This window comes from Natator depressus, chromosome 1 (assembly GCF_965152275.1).
Source record: "Natator depressus isolate rNatDep1 chromosome 1, rNatDep2.hap1, whole genome shotgun sequence".
In the NCBI taxonomy this organism is placed as follows: Eukaryota; Metazoa; Chordata; order Testudines; family Cheloniidae; genus Natator; species Natator depressus.
In genome coordinates this window covers 341,420,812-341,448,572 of record NC_134234.1, presented here as the reverse complement: position 1 = coordinate 341,448,572, position 27,761 = coordinate 341,420,812, and the positions used below count along the sequence as shown (strand labels likewise).

Sequence of the window (27,761 nt, the reverse complement as noted above, 5' to 3'; positions counted from 1 at the left end):
TCCAGGCTCGTGGCGCAGCAGGGCTCAGGCAGGCTGCCTGCATGCCATGGCCCCACGCTGCTCCCGGAAGTGGCTGGCTGCTAGCATGTCTCTGCGGCCCCTGGCAGGGGAGGGAGGCTGCTCTGTGTGCTGCCCCCGCCCCCAGCACCGTCCTCACAGCTCCCATTGGCTGGAAACTGGCCAATGGGAGGTACGAGGGCGGCACTTGTGGGCACGGGCAGCACATGTAGACATACTGTCTCCCTCCCCTCAGGGGCTGCAGGAGCCTGCTGCTTCTGGGAGCAGCGGGGGGCTATGGCAGGCAGGCAGCCGAGAGCCGCCTCTAGTAAGCACTTCCCAGCTGGAGTCGACACCTCACACCCCCTCCTGCACCCCAACCCCGTACCTCAGATCAGAATCCCCTCCTGCACCCAAACTCCCTCCCAGACCCCACACCCCAACCCCCTGCCCCAGGTCAGAATCCCCCTCTTGCACCCAAACTCCCTCCCAGACCCCACACCCCTCCTGCACCCCAACCCCCTGCCCCAGCCCCCTCCTGCATCAAACTCCCTCCCAGGAAAAAGACTTGTATACAGGGGCCCCACAAAGTCTAATAGCCCCAGGACCACAGGAGAGTTCATCTGGCCCTGTCTGGCATAGTCCAGTGAACGAAAGGGGGAGGGGGCAGAGGACAAGTGCCGGGGGGGTGGGGAATTGAGGGAAGATGTGGAGCATGGGTGGGGCCTTGGGGGAAGAGAAAAAAAGGGGGTTGGGCCTGGAGACAACATGGGGCCTCAAGGGAAGAGGTGGAACACAGCACGCTAGGCAGGAAGCCACTTAAGCCAGCCAATGGGAGAGGCCGACCAGTGGCAGGGTGCTAAGCCCCCCACCTCCTCACGGAGATGGACGCCGAAATCTGGGCTGCAGGGAGGTGCCTGTCTCGGCTAGGGATTCACAGCCGGGAGCCCTCTTTGGAGTTAGGGGCCTCTGCAAGACGTTGCGGGAGAGGGCAAAGGCGGAGCTCCCTGATCACTTTTAGCCCAGTGGTTTGGGTACTCGCCTGGGATGTGGGAGACCCCCCCCCAGTTCAAGCCCCTCTCTACCTGAGGAGGAGAAGGGATTTGATCTGGGCTCTCCCACCGCTCAGGTGCGACCTCTGACCACCGGGCTACGGGGTATTCTGTTGCAGGGCTCCTGAATCTCTCCTGTTGGAGCTGTTCCACTGTGGACCAATAATTAAAGTCATTGGAGCAGGGGGCCTGGACCCCTGCGTCTCCCACCGCCTGGATGAGAGCTCGAACCCCTGGGCTATAGAGCCATTCTCACTCGCTTTTCCCCCTCCCCCAAATGACTCTTTCATTAGTTGTAGAGGAGAGGCTGCGGGAGCCCCACATCTGAGTATCCCATAGCCCAGTGGGCAGTGAATTCTCAAGCCAAGGGCCCCTGGAGGAACGTTCTCCACCAGCAGCCCCGGCTCTTTTATCCCCAGGGGTCCCCAGGTCCCTCCGTTGCTTGCAAGTGCAGCAGTAACACGCAGGCAGTGGGGTGGGCCCCAATCCTGCAAGTGACGTCAGTGGAGTGCTGTGTGGGCTCTGAGGTCGACTTGCATGGAGCCTTGTTGGAGACAATGGAGCCCCCGGGTGTCTGTCCACATGGAGTGGCTGTCAGAATAGCGGCTTATGGGAGGTAAGTCCCACACCGCTGATTAGGGGCCTGTGCTCCTCCAGAGGGAGTGAGGCCATGAGACTGAAAGTAGAGCAAAAGGTGTGGCTGGAATTCCTTTTAGCAAATCCAATGGCGAGTTTGTTTCGAAGCTGCTGCATCAATATCTGAGCAAAACACTGTCCTTGAACCAGAAACCATCAAGAAAGAAGAAGAAAAAAAGTCCCCAAGAGCCAGAGAGTAGAAAGGCCCACACGTTATGGCCCTAGGCTTGCAAAGATTTGTGGATGTGTTTACACTGTGGTAAACTTAAGCGCGTGCACAAAGTCTGTGTAGGTCGGGCCCAAGACTGGAGCCAATCTAAAGTCATTGGTGTAAACCCAACATGTGATTCTGGAAACCGTACGGGGTCACACGCTGTCCTGGTTGGAGGGGGGAATAAAGAAACAACTTCAGCTTCTTTCGTCACACACACACACACACACACACACACGCGTACGTACGTTTCTCTCGTGCTGCTTGGTGCAGAGTCGAGTTGGACTCTTGCCATGGTGAGTTTGCTGGCGTGTTCTGTCTTAGTCTCTTTTTTCCTGCTCTAATGTTGTAACTGGATAGAAAGCACAAGTTAAAGGGAAATTTTTCCTCTTCAGCGTCCTCTCCTCGTTGTGCGACTTCCCGTCTGGCATGGAGTGACTAAGGAAGGGGCCGTATTATTCCTTTGTCTTACACTTGGCTTGTGTTCCTGTGAAGGTAGCTAGCTATATCCTGAGCTGTGTTTAAAAGCTTGGTTAGGTTTTTAAATCTGTTCCATCTCTGAGAATGGGAACAGTTTTTTAAAAACAGAAACAATTAACTCTTTACAGGCATTGCCCTGTCAGACTGATGGATTTCTGAGCTGCAAATGCGAACCTACTTGTTGCTTGAATTGAAGCTTTGTCTCCAGTTAGCCTGGCATCTTGGACTTCAGCTGTTCCTGTCTGGCTTTGTAGGGAATGGTTGAAATCTGACATGACAACCTGCCAAAAACTCTTCTGAACAACGTCCTAAATGTAAACTAACAGGGCACTGAAGTTCTCAACGGAAAACCTGTTTTAGATCATGCAAAGTCTAGAGCTCTGGCTAATTAACTCTCACGCAGTCAATCTAGCATCACTCAGTGTTGACTCTATTGACCGCAACTTGGAATGCAAGCGTTCAGGGCTGCAGATAATCAAGCTCCGAAATATCCTACTGCTTTTTATCACGGCATCTTAAACTATCCTACAGATGTGAGACGTCTCCTTCAAATGGGCCAGAAGTGACGTGACGAGGGGCTGGGCCATATTTTGGGTCGATGGCAGCACTCTAACTAGTGGGCCAGGCTGCCTCCCGCACAATGCAAACAGCTGGCTGTGTCTTGACATACTAGCAGTGAGTTGTATAGAAACTAAGGGCTAGATCCACCAAGGAGACTTCGACTTAGCATTGCGATGCCTAACGTAGATGCCCTACAGTCCAGTGGAATCCCTGAGTTACCCACCTAAGCGTGGGATTCACAGAAGCCAGCGTGCTGAGTGGGGAACTGCCTAAGCCAGTGAGTAGGAAATGCTGAGGAGAGGGGTGTGGCATAAACCCTGCCCCTCCAAAGAATCTAGGCACTTATGTACATCTACATAGCGACTAGACACCCAGGGCTGGCCCCTGCCAGCTGACTCAGGCTTGTGGGGCTGTGTAGACTTCCAGGCTCGGGCTGGAGCCCAGGCTCTAGGACCCTGTGATGTGGGAGGTCCCTTCCCCCATAAGAGGTCACTGTACAACATTTTGCTACTTGAATTGGAGTTACCAGACAATTTGGTTTAAACACAGCACTGGATTATCTTTGATTAAAGAATAAAACAAGCTTCTTTAACTACAGAGAGAGAGATTTTAAGTGAGTAAAAGAATAAGGCATTAAAGGCAGAAATGATTACAAGAGAAAACGCTTTCTAGGAACTAAAACTTAACGAACTAGACTTGCTTCAAGGTAAAATCCTTCCCACATGTTCCCAGCAACACTGATGACCAAAATCTCAAGATAGGATCCCCCCACAAATTCAAAAGGCTGGTTCTCTTGTCTTCGTAGGTGAAAGAGAGAAGGAGAGAGGCAGAAGAAAAAAAAGATACCCCAGGGGTGTTTTTGCCCCGCCCTTTTATAGTCCAGTCACCCGTTGAAATGCATTTTCCTGAGGGCTACCCCTGGATAAAGCTCCTTCCAGTTGTGAGAATGGAGACATAGAGTCTCACGGTGAGAGAGGTTCCATGTTGTTGTTTGCTAAAATGCAGACCAATCTATTCCTGCTCTCCTTCTTTGCCAAATAATGGCCACTTGACCAGTGATTGCCAGTCAACTCTGATGGCACCTGGCTAGAGGGGTCAGGTCGTCCTTTGTCTTTGAGGAACAGGTTCACCCCATCCCCCGACTTGTCTGGTAAACACAATTCAGTCATGATTTCAGCTTCTGTTTATAACTTTACATCTAAGGTTGCTACACCCATTTCATCATGGTATTATTGGCCAGTGAGTTATTAGTTTTCAGATTATACCTCACAAGGCACATTTTGTACAAAGATTATTACCACGGTGTGTAGGGCGTGAATACAGGGGTGTATTCAGTCACACTCAGTTCCTACACTATCTTCCCAGGGGTTTCTGGGAAACTTTTGCCATTCAGTTCCAAGTCCTAGACCAATGGGGGATGATTCCGTAGTGTCTTCTGCATGGCTAATAATGCTGATCTAAGCTTACTTTGGAGTTGACTATTTCAGGCCTTCAGATGTGTCTGACCCCAGGTTTTTCTCCCCTCCTCCCACGCAGGGTGTGTTTTCTGGTTACTCTCAAACTAAGACTTCTGAAGCTCATCAGCCTGAAATAAAATTGACTGGGAATGGGTGATTACTTGCATTGTAGTACCTCCTAGTGGCCCTCTTGTGCCCAGGGTTGTATGTCATGTCTGAGAACATCTCTGCCGCTAAGAGCTTACAATCTAAGTAGAAAAGACAGTCATCGGGTGGAAGAAAGGAAGCATCTTTATCTCCAGTTTTTAGATGGGGAACTGGGTATGAAGCCATCAGCCCTCAGGAAACTCCACCTAAGGGAGGAGTGCTGTTGTGAGAACATCCAGCCTGTCCCCTGCTCTCTACACTAGCTTCCCATAGAATATTGAGTCATGTTCGTGGGCTCAATCTTTACCTTCAAGGTGTTCCATGAGCTGGTCCCAGTGTATCTAGAAGAGCCTAAAGCTCCAGGATGAGGAACATAGTTGATAGCTTCACTCCTCTGGTGCAATGCAACTTTCGGCTATGAGGATGGACCTCATCTGTGCAGGAGGAAGAGCTTTCTCATGGCCTGGGCCTGTGAGACTGTGGAATGAACCCCCACTCTCCCCCCTGCCCCGGAGCTGAGGGCCATCACAAACCTCACCTCCTTCCTCTCTGAGTGCAAAATGCATTTCTTCGATTTTGCTGTAAGGTGGGAAACAAAGTGTAGCACTTACGCTTATAAATCAGTAAAAAGCCTTTTCAGCAATCTGGCCTGTTGCATTCGAAGGTGCTCATTTAGTGAGGGCCTGGGTGTTTTAGCTGTTCCCCAACCTTGCCTCCTCTACCAAATGTGTGCATTTGTCAAAAAAATCCCAGCCACAACAGTACACTCAGCACAATTCTCCTCCTGGGAGCAGAAAGAGCAAAGCCCCGGTGACAGATGTTAGCTGCGGGCACTGCTGGAAGGGGCTCAGATATAACAGCAATAAGGGTGGTAGAGAGAAAAGGGGATTTGCCCAACATCCTACAGTAAGTTAAGGGCAGATGCTAGGAACTGAACTGAGGTTTCTTATAGACTAGGCAAATGCCTTAACCACATGGTCATCCTTCTGTAAGAAAAAGGTCTTTTCTTGTAGCCATATTGTGAGGCCTTTGTCTGCAGTCATGCTAAGAGAGCAGCAGCCATTCGCTAAGAAGCAGGAAGTCACATCCTCACATTCCATCAAAATTGCATTAAAACACTGTAATGTCGGGCTGATAAGAAGGAGATCCTGTCCTAATCATCACCAGGTAAAGAAACAAATCTTAAGATGGTTAAAGAAAATGTAGTCTGGTAGCATTCTGTCTGGCAAGTGACTTGCCCAGAGTCCCACAGGAAGCCTGGGGTGGAACGGGCATCTCTCAAGACCTAGGCTAGTTACTCTCATCACAGCATCCGTCATCCCAAGAGCGTCCAGTTTGTCTTCAAAGGCAACAGCTAGGAGAATGGACTAAGCACCGTGCCCCTTGGAGTACAGAGGGTTAATGTCTTGGACACCCTCCAAGAAGGGGCTCTGCGGCTTTAAACTTGCAAGCAGCTTCCCCCTCTTCAGGTGGAGCCCCTTGCAAGCAGGCTATAAAGTTCCAGCGAGCTACAGCAGGAGAGCTATCAGAAACTGCAGCTCACAAAGTGCTTAGACTCAATTGCCATGGTAGGTTTCTACAGCTGAGGTTTTGTAGGTCAGCTTGTGAACAGGCTGGAGATTGTAAAGTCTCTGGCTACATGTGCCTTGCTGCTTTCTCTTGGGATGCTAATGCAAGTGGTGGGTTTTGGGGGGGGTGTTTTTTTTTTGTTTTTTTTTTTTGGAGGGGCTTGTAGCTTATTAAAGCAGGGCGTGTTCCTTGTAAGGATAGCTTTACCGCTGATATCTAGTTTCCCTTTCAGGCCTGATCAAATGATGCCTATGATGGTATAATCCATTAAAGTCTAGGGGCTTTTAGTTGTCCAGCTTGCTTTTTCCCCTTTGACTTCTTGCCTCAGTGAGAACTTCTCAGGATAAGAATATCACTTTGTCTCTGGCTGTGTATGGATGTAAGGACCCTTGATCTGGGATTTGACCTCGGGGCTTGAAGATCTAAAAGCACAGCCTCTGACCACTTAAGCTAAAGGAGCAATTCGGCAGATTGCACTAGTCTTTTCCCGTCCAGTGGCCTGCCCTCTACCGCCACTAAGGCTGTGTTCTAGCGAAGCACAGGCTGTCGAGGGGCCGGGGTGACTACTTCAGTCTATTGCATTCGTCTAGAATAAGGTGTTTTCCCTGGCACCTGAGTGCTCCTGACACAAGCTTCCCTGGTCTTGCCAGGTGCATTAAGACACCTGCTGTGGGTTCCAGTGAGCCCTTGATCCTGATTCAAATCAGCTGCCACGGCTTCTGAGCTAAAGTACTGCCCTGCCGCATTGGAGAGGCCCCTAGTGAGTCCCTTGTACTTGGACTGGTACTGCATTCATTTAAACCGGCCCTGCCTCCGGCTCAGCGACTGACCTGGCAGCCTGAGGGGTCCTGTTCGTTCCATACAGCTCTGTTATGGACATGCCAGGGTTAAACCCAGGAACAAATTGCTTCTCTTGAACTCAGGCCAAAGTGGTAGAGATGTTCATTGAGTCTCAATGTGTCTTAACTTCTCCATACAGCTCCCTAGGTAGTTTTGTTTCCTAAGATGGATTCTTCACTTGCCCCCTCTAGGGGGAGGAAAGTGAGGAGGGAAACCGTGTGGGGCAGAACTCCTGGGCACCCTACAATAATAAACCAGTCATGAGTGGGTTTATTGCAAGGAGGGGTCAGAGGAGAGCAGACTTCTAGCAAAAGACTTCAGGGTGACATTTAGAGTCTCTGGAAAATATGGGAACTTTATCCTTCCTACTGAAAATATTCCTGATCCTGCCAGGTAGACGGTCCCACTGATGCAGGGCTGAGGTTGTCTAGGTCCCTTATTTGTGAGCATGGCACATATAGCCTGCGTCTCTGTTTCCAGAGGGAGTGCCTTTCCATCCATGTGGGGCAGGCTGGAGTCCAGATGGGCAACGCCTGCTGGGAACTCTATTGCCTAGAACATGGAATCCTACCAGACGGGACCATTCCTGCTCCAAAGGCAAGTGAACAAGTGGATTCCTCCTTTGAGACTTTCTTCTGCGAGACTGCAGCAGGGAAGCATGTTCCCAGAGCAGTGTTCATAGACCTGGAGCCAACAGTCATTGGTAAGACATGGGCATGGATGAATCTTTGGTGTCCAGTGTGACTGTCAATTTTGCCATGTCCTCTCCATCACAAACTGCAAACACTCGCAGAGTTGGGAGAATGGCCTCCAGGTTACTGGGATCCAATCAGGCCATGAGCTCGTTCCACCCCATCCCTTTCCCAGCCTCACCAGCAGGGCCGGATTAACTCTCCTGTGAGCCTGGGGCTATTAGACTTTTGTGGGGCCCCCTGTATACAAGTCTCTTCCCTAATTTAAAACAAAATGATCACAATTGTGGCATCAAGGCTATTAACTTTATACTAAACTTGCCTTTTAATTAACACAAAGCCGTTTTGTGGTTACATTTCAGTCTCAAAACACGTAGAGTATAGCTAATTCAAAATAGCCTACTTCTTACCATAGAACAGCTGTTCTATTGGTTCCTTTCTGGGAGGGAGTTTGGGTGCAGGAGGGGATTCTGACCTGGGGCGCAGGAGGAGGTGCGAGGTGGAGGCTCCGGCCAGGAGGCACTTACCACAGGCAGTTCCCGGCTGGTGGCACAGTAGGGCCCAGGCAGGCTGCCTGCCATAGCCCCCCACCACTCCCAGAAGCGGCCGACTGCTGGCAGGTCTTTGTGTGCCCCTGGGGGAGGGGGACAGCGTGTCTCTGTGCACTGCCCATGGGGAAAGGGCTGGGGCTGGGGGCAGCATGTGGAGCCTCCCCACTCCTTCCCTTCCCCACCCCTGGCCAGGGGCTGCGCAGAGCTGCCAGCAGCCGGCCACTTCTGGGAGCAGTGTAGGGCCACGGCATGCAGGCAGCCTGCCTGAGTCCTGCTGCACCACGGGACTTCTAGTGGCCCGGAGATTGTGATCCACTGGCAGAGGCTCCAGGATTGACCCATCGATCACGATCAATGGGGTGGTGACCACTGAATTGTATATAATTATGGATTTATTTTTGCGGGGCTCCCCTTAGACTGAGGCCCTGATCTGCAGCCCCTAAAACCCTTGCGTTAATCTCGCCTTGCTCACCAGACCTCTAGAGAGGGTGTAACTGACAGGCCTCCATTCAAATAGTGGATGCTCAATATTAAAGGGATGCCACTGGACTGCAGCGCCTGTGTTTAAAACATGGTGCTTTATTCCTCAGTGAAGACCAGACTCCCAGTGGGACACTTTGGGATGACCCTCCCTGGGTGAGGTCAGGGAGGTGGGCACAGGAAGTTTGTGGCAGTGGCTAGGGCAAAGGACGCCTTTCTCACCCAATCCACTTCTCTCCCTCCTCCCTACGTGCAAGGGCCACTATGTGGGAGTGGGGAGGAGAGAATGCAGACGATGAAGGAAGCTCAGGGTGGCCAGCCTGATGGAGGGATGTTCTCGCTGGTTCTTATCCTAGATCTCCTCCCCAGGGTTGGTATCCAGTCTGGGCAAAGCGTCACTGGCTTGAACCTGCCATGCTGAAATGTTTCTGAGAAGTCAGTGGGGACAGTGGAACAGACCCTGAAAATGGGGACAGTCTCTGGGCTTGGAGACGCGTGGCTGCCCCATGTGCAAACACAAACCCATCTCATGGCCTCCAGAGGGCTGGCCTTCTTTTGCACGTGCGTTGGGCAGGGAGTGACGCATGTGGAGGGGAACACTGGGCGGGATCTGAGACACAGGGTGGCTTCTTAGAAGAGTATCTCTGTGCTTGTTACTACACCTCTTCAGAGCACAGGAACTGAAAGCTGCAACCAGGGCTGTCCCTAGATATTCTGGGGCCCTACACAGCCCCCACATGGTATGTGGGGGAGGGGGGGCTGGCTTGGGTGACGGGGGGGGGGGAACTGCCCCCCAGCACTCACTGGCAGCACAGCTGGGGCCGGGTTGCTGCACTTCCTGCCGCTGGTGAGTGCAGGCCTGCCTCCTGCTGCAGTCCTCTGGGGCGGAGCAGGGGGGGAAGGGGCGGAATGGAGGGTTTGGGGAAGGGGTGGGGCTGGGGTGGATCTGGGGCGGGAGAGAGGGTTTGGGGAAGGGGTGGGGCTGGGGCGGAGCAGGGGGAAAGGGGCAGGGCAGGGGGTTTGGGCCCAGGAAGGGGCAGGGTGCCCTACACAGCTGCATACTTTGCATATGGGTAGGGATGACCCTGGCTGCAACCTCCTGCAAGTCTCTCATAGAAGATCAGGGTTGGAAGGGACCTCAGGAGGTCATCTAGTGCAACCCCCTGCTCAAAGCAGGACCAATCCCCAACTAAATCATCCCAGCCTGGGCTTTGTAAAGCCTGACCTTAAAAATTCCTAAGGAAGGAGATTCCACCACCTCCCTAGGTAACACATTCCAGCATTTCACCACCCTCCTAGTGAAAAAGTTTTTCCTAATATCCAACCTAAACCTCCCCCACTGCGACTTGAGACCATTACTCCTTGTTCTGTCATCTGCTACCACTGAGAACAGTCTAGAGCCATCCTCTTTGGAACTCCCTTTCAGGTAGTTGAAAGCAGCTATCAAATCTCCCCTCATTCTTCTCTTCCGCAGACTAAACAATCCCAGTTCCCTCAGCCTCTCCTCCTAAGTCATGTGTTCCAGTCCCCTAATCATTTTTGTTGCCCTTGGCTGGACATTTTCCAATTTTTCCACACCCTTCTTGTAGTGTAGGGCCCAAAACTGGACACAGTACTCCAAATGAGGCCTCACCAATGTCAAATAGAGGGGAACGATCACGTCCCTCGATCTGCTGGCAATGCCCCTGCATATACATCCCAAAATGCCATTGGCCTTCTTGGCAACAAGGGCACACTGTTGACTCATATCCAGCTTCTCGTCCACTGTAACCCCTAGGTCCTTTTCTGCAGAACTGCTGCCTAGCCATTTGGTCCCTAGTCTGTAGCAGTGAATGGGATTCTTCCGTCCTCAGTGCAGGACTCTGCACTTGTCCTTGTTGAACCTCATCAAATTAGAGGATTGGGCCAAAAGAAATCTGTCTAGGTCCTTCTGTATCCTATTCCTACCCTCCAGCATATCTACCTCTCCTCCCAGTTTAGTGTCATCTGCAAACTTTCTGAGGGTGCAATCCACACCATCCTCCAGATCATTTATGGACAATTCCCGGCTCCCATGAGCTAGCACAAAGCTGCAGTGTCTGATAGGGGAATAATTCCCCTAAGTCACTTAAAGTAGGTTTAACTCCCTCATTCAGGGTCTCCTGCTGGACTCGCTGCTGTTGCACCCAAGCACCTTTGGTCTCATGAAACCTACTGTGTGAGCCTAAGCTGCCCTTGGTTTAACCCACTGTGGCTTTGCTTAGTTGCCCTGGCAGTTTTTGCGCCTCTTCTCGTGCTATTGTCTAATAGCCGCTCCATTTCTGGTAGATGGTATTAGATTGCAGAGCTCTCACTCCACGGTCTCCTTCTCCCACAGATGAGATCCGCACAGGGACCTACCGCTTGCTGTTCCACCCGGAGCAGCTCATCACAGGCAAGGAGGATGCAGCCAATAACTACGCCCGAGGTCACTACACCATTGGGAAGGAAATCATTGATAACGTATCGGCCAGGATTCGCAAAATGGCAAGTAGGAAAATCCGTTTTGTAAGTGGCTGATGCGGCGCGGCCCGGTGTGGCTCTGCCGCGTGGGCTGGCTGCAGAGTTTGAACCCTGGGTGTTCATGCCTCTAGTCCTGAGCTTACATGGCTGGCGCCAAGGGAGGGATTCCCTCTGCACCCTAGGGACCCACTCCCCTCTGGAAGGCACACAGGGCCTTACTCCCATCACGGAAAGGCAGTGGCTCCCTTTCCACCCCTTGGGAGCAGGAGTGTGGGGTTCAGTCTCTCCCAACCACACCCTGAGTGTCTGTAGGGGTCCGAGTATGTACCCTAGCAGCCAGTCTGTGCCTGTGTAACCCACCGGTGAGGTGTGTTATGGGTTCAAGGCCCCCAGTGTGTGGCCATGAGGACGGCCTTCCCATTGGAGTGGATGGGCTGGGCCCTCTTTGCCCTGACCCCACGCCTCTGCTCTAGGTAGGGGTGGCTGGGCCCCCCAGGGAATGGATCTGGGAGCCACCGCTCCATTGAGATGCATAGGACCCCTCACGTCACTTAGAGCTCGCGTCTCGGACTCCGGCAGGCAGCATTGCACTGGAGACGCTTGGTTCACGCTTCCAAGCTGCTGCCAACCACAAGGGCTAGAAATTCTTTAAAACAGAAGCCGAGAGTCTCCTGGAATAACATGACTCAGTAGTTGGGCTTCTAGGCATGGGGTCTGTTGCGTATGGGCGTCCATAAAAACATTTCCACAAAACGCGTGGGGTAGCAATTGCCTTGACACCAGTGGGCGTTGACAGCATCTAACCAGAGGCATCTGGATGCTGTCACAGTGGCCGCCAAAATGAACTGTCCTATAGCCACTGGCCCCTTGAGGACAAGCTGTTGAACAGGTATCCCTCCTACCGTGCTCCCGGCTCACCTGCGGGCATATTGCCTACACGAAAGGTGAAACCCCTTTAAATAAATAAATATGCAGCACCAGGGTCTGCTTCACTAGCTGTGTGGACTGAACTTTGTCCAGGGTGGGCTGTGACTGGTGCCCATACGGCCTGAGGCAGCGATCTATGGCCTGTTTCACCTCTCTAACTGGCAACGCTGACTAGAAATGTATCACTTGTGCCTGGTCTCCATTGTTTCATAAACACGATGCTCTAAATCCCAGCACTCCAGAGGGGAACGGGCGTCAAACTTTTTCTTCTACTGCAGGCTGACCAGTGCAGTGGCCTTCAAGGGTTCCTGGTCTTCCACAGCTTCGGAGGAGGCACAGGCTCTGGATTCACGTCCCTCTTGATGGAGCGTCTCTCAGTGGAGTTTGGGAAGAAGTCCAAGCTGGAGTTCTCGGTGTACCCTGCCCCACGGGTCTCCACTGCGGTGGTGGAACCCTACAATTCCATCCTGACCACCCACACCACGCTGGAGCACTCGGACTGTTCTTTCATGGTGGACAACGAGGCCATTTATGACATCTGCAACCGGAACCTCAATATCGAGCGTCCCTCCTACACCAACCTGAACAGGCTGATAGCCCAGATAGTGTCGTCCATCACTGCTTCCCTGAGGTTCGATGGTGCCTTGAATGTGGATCTCACTGAATTCCAAACTAACTTGGTGCCTTATCCCCGCATACATTTCCCCCTCACTACCTATGCCCCCATAGTCTCTGCAGAGAGAGCCTACCACGAGCAGCTCTCGGTGCCTGAAATCACCAATGCTTGCTTTGAGTTCTCCAACCAGATGGTGAAATGTGACCCTCGCCGAGGCAAATACATGGCTTGCTGCCTGCTGTACCGGGGGGATGTGGTGCCCAAGGATGTGAATGCGGCTATAGCAGCCGTCAAAACCAGGAGGTCTATCCAGTTTGTGGACTGGTGCCCAACTGGGTTTAAGGTGGGCATCAATTACCAGCCCCCCACGGTGGTGCCGGGGGGAGACCTGGCTAAAGTGCAGCGGGCCGTCTGCATGCTGAGCAACACCACGGCTATTGCAGAAGCGTGGGCCCGGCTGGATCACAAGTTTGACCTGATGTACGCGAAACGGGCCTTTGTGCATTGGTATGTGGGGGAAGGGATGGAGGAGGGGGAGTTCTCCGAAGCCAGGGAGGACATGGCCGCTCTCGAGAAGGACTATGAGGAAGTTGGCAGGGACTCTGCAGATGGGGATGAGGCGGAGGAAGGAGAAGATTATTAAGCACTTGTTCTAGGCATTAGCCTGGCAGTGCTATTCCTCTTGTGGGCTAGATGTCTCTGGGATTACGCTTCGTTACTTGCAGTCTTGCTGCTAGATGCATCACTGCCTATCACTTTGATCGTTATGGCATGAAAGAGGATAGTGTGTCCTAGGGCTACATGTGTCATGTCCTCGGCTTGCCACTTCTCTTTGAGCTGGAACTGTGAGAATAAATTCTTAACTGCAAACCTCTGTCTCTCATTCAACTAATTCTGTCTAAGCCTGGAGGTGGGAACTCTGAAATGCAGATGTCTACAGTCTGGCTTTTGCGTGCCTGTTAGTACAAGATTTCAAATGACCACCCTTTCAGGTGCTGAGTTTCTGCTTCCACCGCAGATTGCATGTAGATGCTGGGCTGGGGGTGTAGCCTGAAGTTACTTACACACATACACACCTGTGTCAAACTGATTCCTTCCCCTGAATTTAAAGATTCCAAGCATTTGAATCAACCACTAGGGTCTTGAGGAGGGAAAAGATTCTGCCATTCTTCATCCATAAAAAGTACTGTCAGACCTAGGAAGCGTGTGCGCGGGGCGGGGGGTAGTTCTTCAATAAGCTGACATGGGGGCGGCACTGGAGAACAAACAATGGCGACTTGTGTAAGATGCTGCCTGATAGCATGCATTTTCCACCTTAATTCCGTGTCGCTATCCCCACAGCTTCCAGTCTCATCGTACAACAGCAAAGTACAAGCGCACAAGGAGAAATCTATGACCAGCAGAGTTAAGGACAACAAGGAGTTGTTGAGTTTTTTTTTTTAAGATTCCTGAAAATGGTACTAGCCCATTACTAGCTGGAAATGGTAGAATTAGCAATAATAATGCAGAGAAGGCAGAAGTGTTCAATATTTCTGTTTTTGCATTTGGGGAAAACCAGATATTGTCTCAAGGTGATAACACCTTTTCCCATTCCACTAGTATCTGTGGAGGGTGTAAAATGAACAGCTCCTAAAGTTAGACGCTTTCAAAATCAGCAGGTCCCGCTAACTTATTTCCAAGAATTTTAAAAGAGCTGGCTGAGTGGCTGGCTGGCTGGCTGGCTAGTGTTGATTTTTCGAGACGTTCTAGACCACAAAGAAAGTTAATGTGCCAATTTTTAAATGGGATGAGCTAGGTGGTAATGTCAGGCTGACCAGTCTATAAATCCTCTGAGATAATGGAATGGTTGATGGGATTCAATTTCCATGCTCTAGTTCTTAATATTCTTCATGTAAATCAACATGGGTTTAAGGAAAATAAATCCTGTCGGACTAATTTGATTTTTTTTTTTTCCCCCCGATGAGACTGCAGCTTTGCTTGATAAAGGTAATAGTGTTGTTCTAATATACTTAGACTGATGTAAGGATTTGGCTTGGCACCACGTGACATTCTGACTTAAAAAAAAAAAAACCCCTAGAGTGATATAAAATTAACATGGCACATAAGTGGATTAAAAATTGGCAACTGAGAGGCCTTAAACATGTAACTCTAAACAGGGAGTTGTCATTGGGTGTGTTTCTCTGAAGAGACCTCAGGAGGGGTCCCTGAAGGAGCTGATTGATCCTAATGGACTAGCCTGGATGTAAATCTGCCTTGAGGGTGTTACCTAGGAACACAACAGCTGTGAGATACAAACATCTGGCAAAGTTTCGTAACATGCTGATGAATATACAATGGTGATGCATGCATATAAACAGGATAACCCTACTTAGCAGACCATAGCTTTTCCAGTGATTCTTTACATAACATCCTTTGTTCAACACTTAGCACAATAGTGCAACAGCGGTGATACATTAGTGTAAACACGCTCACCTTTTTTATACAGGTTTCAGAGTAACAGCCGTGTTAGTCTGCATTCGCAAAAAGAAAAGGAGGACTTGTGGCACCTTAGAGACTAACCAATTTATTTGAGCATGAGCTTTCGTGAGCTACAGCTCACTTCATCGGACGCATACATCGGGTATGCATGCGTCCGATGAAGTGAGCTGTAGCTCACGAAAGCTCATGCTCAGATAAATTGGTTAGTCTCTAAGGTGCCACAAGTCCTCCTTTTCTTTTTTATACAGCATCACACATGATGGGGGAACTCCCTCTGGGGAAGCAAGGACTCTGAAAAATTTTTCACAAGTGTTTTTACCATACAGCTTATACTGGGTCCTCAAACAAAACCAGCTCAACTACTAGGCTGCCATAACTGCATCTTCACAAGGGTTTTTGCTGGCATAGAAATACCCGCTATAAAACCACCCCCCACTGTGCACTGCTATACGGGTACAGTTGCCGGGAGAGCTCTGGTCTCAGGCTGGCTTGGTGCCCACCTAGGGTGGAGCAGAAACTGAGGTACGTGTTCACTGTTGTACATCTTGTTCCATTACAGCAGGGTGTAGACTCCCCAGCGGAGATCACCAGGCCGCTCTGTGCAAGGTGCAGTATAAAGCCATGGAGATGGCCTCTGGAGAGCTTAGTCTCAATAGATAAGGGACAAAGCCTGGGGGAAAGGAAGTAACTGTGCCTAACTTGGGCCATGTCTACACTATGAGTGCTTTACTGGGGCGCGATATCAAAGCACTCCCAGTGTGGATGCAGCTATAACAGCAAAACTGCATTGGACCCACCCAGTACAATCGCCCCTGCTGGTGAAATGAGCTATGCTGGTAAAAGCAGCGTTTGCTGCTGTAGCTATCTCTGTGCTAGGGGCTGCTGCCACCACAGCGGTGTCAGTCAGTGATCACACCCCTGATCAACATAGCGAGGCTGGCAGAAGTCTGTTGAGCAGCCCTGGCCGTAGGCAGGGGGAACTGAGGCACAGCGAGAGGTGGAGGGGTTTGCTCAAGGTCGTACAGGGAATGTGTCAGAATTGGACTGAGATGTCCCTAACCCCAGGACTAGCTGTTCTCTTTATTCCACAGCGTCTGGGATAAACACTTTCCTCCTTGCATTCTCCAGCCAGGGTCAGGCCACTTATTTTTGTCTTTCTCCACTAGATGATGCTAGTGAAGTGGGGAGACCTGACCTCCGACTCGCCTGCCTCTCGCGTTCCAGCCCCGGGTTCCTCTTGGGGAGACGCTGCGTGTGGTGCCAGCTTGCAGGGTGGGTTTCTGACACAGACACGTGTCCGTTAGGGAATGAGGCACCCAAACTCATCTCCCTCGTGACAGAAGCAGGATCTGAGGGCTAGGTCAGCGAACTAGTGCCCTGGGCACATTGTATCACTGAGCTCCTGGACGATGACTGGTTTGGATGGTCTCTTCAAAGACACTAATGTGACCCCAAGGTTTGATAACAACCAGGATGCACATAACGGTATAAATCATTACCACACTGCTGGCCAATGAGTTCCTTCCATCCCTGGGCGTAGTAAGCCCTCTGGGCCAGCGCCTTGGCTGGTGTAAATCTACACAGTTGTACTGAAGTCAGTGGAGCGGTGCTGATTTACGCCAGCTGAGGATCTAGCTCTCTTCGCTTGCCTTAGCCCTGTTGTCTCAGGCTGTTTCAACAGGACAATTCATTTCCCCCAGAGACGACAGAAACACTTGTGGCGAAATATCAATGAACTGAATGTGAATGAGGCAGGAGGAAGGGAGGGATGGTCCAGTGGCTCAAGCACTAAATTAGGACTTGGGAAACTTTGCTCTGCCACAGCCTTCCTGTATGACCTTGGGCAAGTCACTTAGGCCCAGATTCTCAAATGTCCAGTGAGATCCGTTGATCACACTGGGAGTTAGGAGCCTACATACTTTTGAGGGTCTGGGCTTTAGCGTCTCTGTGCCTTAGTTTCCCGCCTGTACCATGGAGATAACAGCACTGCCCTACCTCACAGGGAGTTTGTGGGGATTGCTTCATTAAAGATGGTGAGGTGCACATGCAGTGGGGATGGGGCCAGATAAGCACTGATGTGCGGTAATTGTTTACAAGTGTATAAAGGGTCGTATGCTTGGATGGAACCTCAGCCTGGATCATACTGAGGCACCTAACTCCCATGGAAAACAATGGGAGTTAGGTGCCTAAGCACATTTGAGGATCTGGGCCTTGATTTCAACCACAGATTTGGCCCAAAGGGTGTAAATACCAAGAAAGGAGGGGAACTCTTTAGGGTGGGCCAGAGGACTAAGGATAACAGAGATTAAAAGAAGTGAGGAAAAATTTAGGTTGTGTACCAGGATACCCCCTCTGCCCCCCCCCAAGATTAGACCATGTCCGCATGCGCTGCAGGGAGTAGCCCTGCCGAGGGAGGCAGGCTTTACCTGCTCCTTCCCGTCCTTAATGCCGGTGAGTCTAGAACCATATTGCACAATGGTCCTGCTGGGATGTGTATTTTTTACACCTACGGCCAAATTCTCCTCTCTCCTATTCCAGTCTGCGGCTGTAGTAACTCCAGCCAGCAAGGGAGTCACTCCAGGTTTACACCAGTGTAACCGAGAGTAGGAGTTGGGGCTTATTTTGTTTGTTAGGCGAAGAGGCTATTACTCACTCCTCCTTCCCATGAAGAGAGCAGAGCCCTGGTTGCGGTTTAGGAGGCTCGGTGTTGGTTTGACAGCCTTGGAGGATTCACAGTTTGTGAGGCCAGAAGGGACCGTCCGACAGAAGGGACTAGTCTGGCTTCACGGACAAGCAGATAAAACAGGGCCCATTGCCCTACTTTGAATGAGGCACACAGGGCTAGCTTTGCACTGAAGACGTTCTGCAAACAAGAGCAACGTGTGCTAGAACTGGAGAGTGCTGGACTGCAGGGAGGGCGGGTGGCTGGGTTTTTTGGTAATGGGCAAATAATACTTTCCCCTGCAAGTCAAGCCTTTTGGATCTGGTTGGCAGTGGATGAAAATGACCATCTGAAGGCTTATTGCTGATCCGTGTGCAGGGCCAGATTAAGACCTTTAGAGGCCCTAAGCACTGAAAAGATTATGGTGCCCCCCACATGTAATTCAAATAAAAATAATACTATACCGTAAAATAAAATTTTATTTTTGAAATGACACAAAACTTACATGTATGCTGAAATTAAAATAGCTTCTTTCTAGATTTTCTGATTGCAAAATTCTGGATAAGTTCATCGAAGCTGACTCGACGAAGCATGTCCACTTCCATACACAATCGGGAAAGTGAATCAAGTCTGTCCTGACACATTGTTGTTCTCGGAGGGTTTTTTATTCTTTTCAGCTGAGAAAAAGAACGTTCTGTGGAGCAGTTAGTAATCATCAGTGTTAGAAAAACACGTCGTACGAGCTCTACATTTGGAAATACACGTCGTATTCCGCCTTTCTGTATTGGGTCATGAAGATGAATGTGACTGGATTTCATTTTCCCTGTTTCATTAAACTGTGTGCTCATATAACAGTGGAACTGCCGTACTTCTCCACAGAGATTCATGTTCAAGTCAACAGGGTATGAGTCAACGAGCCTTTGGGAACCTTGTGAATATTGTTGGTCAGATAAGTCCATATCGTTTAGAAAAGAAAATCTACTTGATACTTCTTTGTACATGTCACCTCTCCTCCTCATATGAGCTTCAAGTGTATCAATTATAATGTAGTAACCAGATACGGGAAAGTTGTCTCTAGGATTCAATGCTGTTTCTGTTGCACTGCCATCATTTGCTTGTTTTTTCCTGATTCGCTTGCAGGACTGGGCTTCTTTGTAGTTAGTATCAGGCAAGATATTTTTTGATATGGTTTCAGATCTTTCAAAATCATTCCTCAAAGTGTGTAAGTGGTCTGCTAATGATGGGCAGAGGTCTGCACATGTCTGCAAATCCAATTCTTTCTCTGGGAGAGCTTGACTTGTATGGTAAAAGTGTCGTAAAATTTCATTCCACATGGTCAACATTAAGACAAACTCTAGTTCTTGCATCTTGTTTGCAATGTTTTCTGCCTCTCGTCTAGTTTCTCCCTTCTGTGCTTGGTCTTCAGCTCTACTTTCTAATGCATCCACAATCTTTGAGTAGGACTCCAGAATTGCATTTGTTGCCACGGCATGTGCCTCCCAGCGAGTATTAGAAAGAGATTTCAACACACGATCATTGCCCAAATATGTTTTAAGAACTGCCCATCGGTGTGTTGAGGCAGAGAAAAATGTATAAAGTAACTGAACTGTTGAGAAAAAACTTACTGCCACTGGACAACAATTAACAGCACTGCGGCCAACAAGATTGAGGGTGGGTAGCACATGGTATGAATACGGCGTATTTGATCTGTTCTAAAAGCTTCTTCTGCGTTCCTTGATAACGCCCTGACATGTTGGCAGCGTCGTCGTAAGATTGACCTCTGCACTTTGAGAAATCTATTTTGCAAACTTGGCACAGATAATGCAGTTCTTGATTTGCCATCTCTTCACCAGGGTGGCTTTTCAAATTGAGGAATGTTATAAATCGTTCAACTGGTTTTCCCGCTGTGGGCGACACATATCTTAGCACAATGCTCAATTGATCAATATGTGGAAGATCAGGTGTAGAGTCGACAGATAAACGGAAGTACCCAGCAGTACTTATTTCATCCACAGTAGCTGAACGAACTTTGTCACTCATTAGACCAATGAGTTCATCACATATTGTCTTGGATAAGTATGATGGGTTACCTTTGCCAGCATTCCCATATTTTGAGATGTGGCCTGCTAAAAATGGGTCAAACTGAGCCACAAGCTCCAACAATCCCAAGAAATTTCTGTTCTGCAATGATCCAAATGTGTCATTTGATCCCTGGAAAGGCAGACCACGTTCAGCTAATGTTTGAATAACAGCTATAACACGCTGCAAGACATGTTACCAGTATTCACACTCCCCTTTAATTTGTTCTTCCAATTTTTGTGTCAATCCAAAGCCCTGTCTTCGATTTAAATAGGTCAACATTGAATCTCTGTGAGTAGTGCTATTTTCATGTTGTTCAATTAAAACAGTATTCCACCAGTCACTAAATCCATCTGCAGCAAAGCAGGATGTTGAAGGTTTATATGCAAAAAGTTTACAAACAAAACAGTACACAGAGCCTGTTGATGGTGAATACAGTAGCCATTCTCAAGTGTATTTCCCACCATTTGCTTTCATGCCGAAAAATATTTTTTGTGGACAATATCTTGTTTATTTGAGCATAAGCTTTCGTGGGCTACAGCTCACTTCATCGGATGCATTCAGCTGTAGCTCACGAAAGCTTATGCTCAAATAAATTGGTTAGTCTCTAAGGTGCCACAAGTCCTCCTTTTCTTTTTGCGAATACAGACTAACACGGCTGCTACTCTGAAAAATATCTTGTTTGTTTGCCATTGGTAAAAGTCCGACGTGCTTTCTCAAATGGCCCAGTGTGGTGTTGACAGTCATTTGATTCACGATCTATTCAGTAAGCTACATCATCGGTACTGAAATCAACCCACATACCAGGATCTTTTCTCCTATTATTTACAGCATGAGCAGGTTCAGTCTCTGACACATCCACACCTTCTAGAACAATGTCTGTTTTACTACCAGGAATAGGATGATCAGTTACAGTCTCTGACACATCCACAGGTTCTGGAATAGTGTTTGTTTCACCAATAGAGGAAGGGTCAGTCTCTGAAACACCTACAGGTTTCGGAACGATGTCTGTGCGACTGAGAGAAGATGTTGCTTCCGACGGATTCGCTTTGAAAAATGAGGTCAGTTTTGGAAAATTTCACTAGTTTTTTGTTTCTTTTCTTCTGCCAGTTTACGTTTCTGTGCTCCACTCAGTTGGTGACATTTCATCCTGCCCCTTATCTCAAGTTATCTGAACTTAAAAAAAACCAAATTACACAACGTACACTATTTTTATGTATATATAATATATATAATTCTTATAATATATATATAAGAAAGAAAAAAAAACCCGAATCAAGTATGTATAACTCAGAAGAATATATCAGTAATAAAACATACATTTATTGCAATACATGACAGGGTCTGATTTCCTCTCATTATTTCAATCTACGTTAGTAGGATGCCCCCCTGGTTTAGGTGGGGATAAGTAATAAAAAGAGAACAGAAAAACGGGGGAAGAGTGTGGAGTGGAGTCGAACAAAGTTCTGATTTTCCCCATGATGACGACTTCGATGCTTTTCTGGAAATATCAAATATAAAATTTTTTCCAAAAAAAAATCTCTTTTGTTTTGGGTGCCCCCTCCTTTGCTGGTGCCCTAAGCACGTGCTTAGTCTGCCTATTGGGTAATCCAGCCCTGGCCATGTGCAATCAACTATTTTCACAGGCTCCGGCTTCTAGTTTTCCCCAGGGATGCTCAACCCCCACTCAGCCCCAGGCCTCCGCCCCAATTGCACCCCTTCCCACTGCTCCCAGCCCTGCCCCGCCTCTTTCCCCCCAGCCCCACCACCGCTCCACCCCTTTCCCCAAGGCCCCACCCCGCCCCACCTCTTCCCTGCCTCTTTCCGCCCCCTCCCCCACTCTCTCCCCTCCCTCCCAGCGCCTCCTGCATGCTGCTGAACAGCTGTTCCACGGCGTGCAGGAGGCTCTGGGAGGGCGGGGGAGGAGTTGATCAGCGTGGCCACCAGCAGGCAGTAGTTGGGGGGAAGGAGGGCCCAGAGGTGCCAGGGCCATGAATTGTTAAGCCTAGATGTGCCAGGACTCCGCCCTGACAAGCCCTCCTACAAATTAAGCACTGGGCTTGATATATGAGCTCAGTTCTGCTTGAACCATCAGGAAAAGGCTAGGGGGGAAAGACCACAGATCTGTGACCTATGGAAGTCTAGGCTGTACGTATTTATTGAGTCATTTCCCCAACTGCAGTCATCTGAGCTATGCCGATGGACACCAGCTGAGGACCAGGGGTGGGCAAACCATGGCCTGTGGGCCGGATCCGGCCTGCCAGCCATTTTAATCCAGCCCTTGAGCTCCCACTGGGGAGCGGGGTCTGGGGCTTGCCCCGCTCTGGCGCTCCAGCCGGGGAGCAGGGTCGGGGACCACTCCACACGGCTCCTGGAAGCAGCCACAATGCCCCGCTTCGGCACTCCAGCTGGGGAGAAGGGTCGGGGGCCGCTCCACGCAGCTCCTGGAAGCAGCAGCATGCCCCCCTCCACAGTTCCTATGTGTAAGCGCAGCCAGGGGCCTCCACTCTGCATGCTGCCCCCGCCCCAAGCGCCACCCCTGCAGCTCCAATTGGCCTGGAACCATGGTTTTCCATCCTTACAGTGCAGTTTTACTCCTGAAAGTGACCACTAAAATAGCCCTGCGGGGCTCTGTTTTTACTGTGTCTCGCTGATTCCAGCTCCAATTTGCTCAGTTTAAATGCCAGCCCCGTGCAGCCACACTGGGATCTGGGGGTCAAGCTGGGTTTTTTTCTTTCTCATGCATTAGCCCCAGGACTAAAGAATCTTCAGAACATAGTAGGTCCTCACTGACTCCAGCATTTTCCCCATCTCTTGAAATTATGCCCTCTCTGGACCTTTTGCATCCCTGTTTGCCTTAATGTTGCAGAGAGTTACAGTGTAATTTCCACGACTTCCCAGGCAGTTACCACTTAATTGCCATGCTTTGCATTGGGAGCACTGTGGGCCATTTTGTGCATTTGATTTCATTGATTCATGAACAGTGATTTCAATGAAGACTTCTGCTTAAAGTTAGATGGCCCTGTGTTCTTGCCATGCCTGCCAAATAGAGTTATTACAAAACAGCCTCTGTGCAGTGAATTGTCCTCACTGTTGTCATCTGCTCACTGCTTTCCTAATGAAATCATCCTGCCCGAAGGAAAAGGAAAGTCTCCTAGGGGATAGTCAGAATAAGAAATAACCCTGGCCCCTGGGGAGAAGAGCAAAGCATTGGTCTAGTTTCCAAGCACTACCCTGCCTTGCAGAATAAAACCTCAACCCTAGTGACCTAAGAATATAAGAATGGCCATACTGGGTCAGACCATGGTTCATCTGGCCCAGTATCCCATCTTCTGACAGTGGCTGGTGCCAGATGCTTCAGAGGGAGTGAACAGACCAGGGTAATTTCTAGTGATCCATCGCCTGTTGTCCAGTCCCAGCTTCAGGTAGTCAGAGCTTAGGAACACCCAGAGCATGGGGTTGCATCTGTAACCATCTTGCCTAATAGCCATTGATGGACCTGTCCTCCATGCATTTATCTCATTCTCCTTTGAACCCACTTATAGTTTTGGCCTTCGCAACCCCCTCCCCCCCCCGGGCAACAAGTTCCACAAGTTGGCTGTGCGTTGTCTGTCTATATGTTTGTTTTAAACCTGCTGCCTATTAATTTCATGGGGCAACCCCTGGTTTTTGTGTGATGCAAAGTGGTAAATGACACTTCCCTATTCCCTTGCTCTGTAGCATGCATGTTTTGACGGACCTCTATCATATCCCCCCTTAGTCCTCCCAATCACAGACATGGTATCCATTGCTCAGTAGCACCCGAGAGATCCCCACGCCTCAGACAGCAGACACCTCTGATCCACTCCTGCCGAGTTTTTACTAAGTGATTTCAATTTCAAGCTGCTGTGACTTCTGATGCGTATTCGTTTGAACGTTCTTCCTCTTCGCTCCCACTATCCTACCCGAGCCAACGTGGAATGATCCATTTGCTTTCCTGCTTCTCCAGGTGAATCAAATAAATTGGTTGCTTTGGCCTGCAGCCAAAGGTCCTAGACAGCTGAGGGACAGACGGAGGCTCATTTTGCCAGCTGGCCCACTGCTGGCTAGAGAGAAGAATGACAACGTGGCCACTTTTGTATCCCAACCCCCTTGAAAGGAAGAGAGATTCTTCAGACTGCAGGGCCACGAAGGACTGATCCAACACCCAGTGAAGTCACTGGGAATCTTTCCTTTGATTTCAGTGGGCACTGATCAGACCCTAAGGGAATGGCGCTAGACAGTCCCAGGATGGGTTTGCTTAGATCGGTGCAATAATGTGATGGCCACACCTGCAGTAATGGACCACGAGAGGGCCTCACTGAAGATGTGAAGGTTCCTGTGTGTATTTCATTCCAGAAGCTGTAGGACAGAGTGAAGGGGAAAACTGGCCCGGCATGGGCCATTATGTGATGGGTAAATTGGGCACATTAGTTAGGTTGAGCGGGGTGTTGGTTTAGCAGGGTAACCGCTGTGCCATGTTCGAGCTATTGCCATCTGGCTAAACAAGACTTTGTTGAGTGTTTCAGAAACCCACAGATCTTCCTCCACGGTCACTCTTTATTGAGGTTTCATTGCACTTTTTTGAATCAGCTGATTAGCGAAAGTATTGTCCTCACAGTTTTATCAGCAAATCGGGGGTCAGCTTTGCATTTAGCATCCATCTGATTGGCTGGCAGCCACTTGATTTCATTAGAGTAAATGCACAAAAATGACCTCACTGCATCCACAAGTGACCCCTGAAACTTAGTGGTTTCCTGGCAGGTCACACATCTGAACTTCTTTGAATGGGCTGGGAGCAGGAAATCCCATGCTAACGAATGACATGCAAAAAGACCACACTCTCTTTATTGGGAAAGAGCCTACTACTGTTACCTGCTAATGGAGCTACTCTTTTAGCTCAAGTGTTAGGGACCTGTGCGTTTGGGGCCAACTTCAGTGCTCATTGAAGTCAATGAGAATCTTTCCATTTAATTCAATGGGCCTTCGGTTGGTCCCCTTGGTGATGAAGGTCTCAAGTTCAGTTACTCTTGACCACCCACGGTAGGTGTCATTGCACAACCGTCAAACTCCTGTTGCACTTGCGATTCTGCCCCCACTTGGCTCCAGCAAAATGGGATGTTCAGGGTTTGTCAGATCTTACGCAGGCAAAGCCCCCGTTGGACTAGAGTCTGGAGGAGTTTGCTTTGCCATGTTCCTCTGAAACTCAGTAGACCTCTGGATCTACTCCAAGGAGCCACTGCAAGTGGCTCTCATGTAGTCAGCTTGAGTTTTAGGAACCAAACAGCTGAGGGGGTCTGGTCCCAGCTCCCAGGTGTGTCACCTGGATGCTCGTTGTGTCTGTGGAGTGCAGAATAGGAATCTGTCGTATAAGCTGCCTCGGGCGCATATATTACCCAGCAGGCTCCTCTAACTCACAGCATGTCGCAGCGGTGGTGGAATCTGAGGGCTGGGGATTGTACCGGGCTTGCGGGTGCCCGGAGTTCACATGCGTTGAACGGGGCCCTGCTTTTACTGGCTGTTCTGCTACTGGATGCGATGAGCTGCCGTTTGCTGTTTGATTGAGAGGGAGGAAGGCGGAAGAAAGCCCAGTGTAGAGACAGGACAGATTTGGGTGGGGGAGTTTGAAAAGTAGCCAGGTGAGCACAAAACAAGTCCGTCCCGTCCCCCCCCCTGCTCCCTGCTGCTTTATATTTTGGTGTGAACGTGGCACGAGCGTGGCAGGTTTCTGTTTAGCCACCTGACTACAGTCTGGGTCTGTGCCCCCATCTTGTGGCCGGTCCACACCAGAGGCTTAGGAGTGTGCTGCTGTGTGTGGTGTGAGAACCAGGGGGTGTTAGCCACAGGGGGGTGATCCGTCTGGGGGGGGTTAGCCACAGGGCCAGCTTCCCCCACGCCGCTTCGCATGTGTGTGACATTGCAGAGTGAGCTGGATTGCTGAGGGGCGCACTTTAAGTACCGGCTTACCACAGCTGCGGCTCCCAGAGGATGACCAAATGCCCCCGCCCCCCCTTTTGTTCACACCACTGTAAGCCGGGCTTCTAGCCCAGAGGTTGGCAAACTACGGCCCGCGGGCCACATCCTGCCCACGGGACCATCCTGCCCGGCCCTTGAGCTCCCTGGCAGGGAGGCTAGCCCCCGGCCCCTTCCCTGCTGTCCCCCCGTCCCTGCAGCTTCAGCTCGCCGGGCCGCGAGCGCTTCGGGGGGCATGGCTGACTCCGGTCCGGCCACGTGGCTGCCAGTCCTGGTGCTCTGAGCAGCATGGTAAGGGGGTAGGGAGCAGGGGCGGTTGGATAAGGGGCAGAGGATCCTGGGGGCAGTCAGTGGACAGGGAGCGGGGGGAGGGAGGGGTTGGATGGGGCGGAGGTTCATGGTGGGGGCGGTCAGGGAATGGGGAGCAGCGGGGTTGGATAGGGCGTGGGAGTCTCAGGGGGCCTGTCAGGGGGCGGGGGTGTGGATGGAGTCGGGGCAGTCAGGGGACAGGGAGCAGGGAGGGTTGGATGGGGGTGGAGTTCCGGGGGGGGCAGTTAGGGGCAGGGGGCCCTGGGAGGGGACAGTCAGGGGACAGGGAGCAGTGGGGGTTGGATAGGCGGTGGGGTCTCCAGGGGGCAGTCAGGGGGCGGGGGTGTGGATAGGGGGTGGGGCAGTCAGGGGACAGGGAGCAGGGGGGGTTGGATAGGGGGTGGGGTCCCAGGAGGGGCAGTCAGGGGGCGGGAGTGTAGATAGGGGGTGGGGCAGTCAGGGGACAGGGAGCAGTGGGGGTTGGATAGGGGGTGAGGTCCCGGGGGGGTAGTCAGGGGGCGGGGCTGTGGATAGGGGGTGGGGGAGGTCAGGGGACAAGGAGTGGGGGGGGGGTTGGATGGGTCGGGAGTTCTGAGGGGGGCAGTCAGGGGGCGGGAAGTGGGAGGGAGCCGATGTGGGGGGCAGGCTGTTTGGTGGGGCACAGCCTTCCCTACCCGGCCCTCCATACAGTTTCGGAACCCCGATGTGGCCCTCGGGCCAAAAAGTTTGCCCAGTAGCCAGAAGAGCAGGGCCAGGAGGGTCTGGTTGTGGAGGTGGTGATGGTAGTGTGGACATCCATCCGCTGAGAACCCCCCAACTCACGTCACATAGGCCTGTGAATGGCTGGGGGATGGCAGCAGCTTGTGGGCATCATTACCCCCCCCGGAGAGGGACAGCTGTCCCCCACATGTTCTGGATGGTTATGCATCTTATTGGGGGAGACCATTGGCAGGTGGCTTGTCATATGGCCAGCGTCCCCTTCTGCAACGGCTTCATACTTTATGGGTGTGTCTACACGGCAATATAAGCCCAAGGTTAGTGGGACTTGAGTCAGCTGACTCATGTTAGGGAACCCTAGGCTTGAGCGTCTACACTGCATTTTAACCCCATGTTTTCTAACCCATGCTCGAACCTATGGCTCTGGTGTCCACACCTCAGTGCGCAGACCCAAGTCAGAGTAACCAGCTCCCAGAATCCTCAGCACCCACCCCAAAATGTGGCCCCTCTAGCCTTAGGAGCGTGGTGCACTGTGGGAAAAGTTACCTGCCCACCCTTCCTGTCACCAGGCAGCAGCTCGCTTTGCAAAAGGCTTGATGGGTTCGTTCTCCACTGCAAACCCGGGAGGCTGTCTGATAGCGCGCTTGCAGATCGGGGATCGGAAGACAATGGGTTGATGCTGACCTGAGCTGCTGCCATTGGCAAAGCAGGGAGGGATTGCCGATGGTTGGGATAGAGAGGACTAAGGAAGGTGTCCCAGGGAATTGTGGGATACTTCCAGCTGCCAGGACCTGAGTCAAGCGGGGCTGCATCTACACTGCAAAACAA

At 50.7% G+C, this 27,761-nt stretch overlaps 1 protein-coding gene across 1 annotated transcript; it reads left to right on the top strand.

Annotated features, from left to right (window-relative positions):
- The first annotated feature begins 2,118 nt into the window (after positions 1–2,118).
- Positions 2,119–13,340, top strand: LOC141987522 (tubulin alpha-1B chain-like). Its single transcript, XM_074952935.1, has 4 exons — positions 2,119–2,192; positions 7,431–7,653; positions 11,030–11,178; positions 12,360–13,340. Exons 1-4 carry the CDS (start codon positions 2,190–2,192, stop codon positions 13,338–13,340), a joined length of 1,356 nt encoding a protein of 451 aa, XP_074809036.1. The 5' UTR covers positions 2,119–2,189.
- The last annotated feature ends 14,421 nt before the right edge of the window (positions 13,341–27,761 follow it).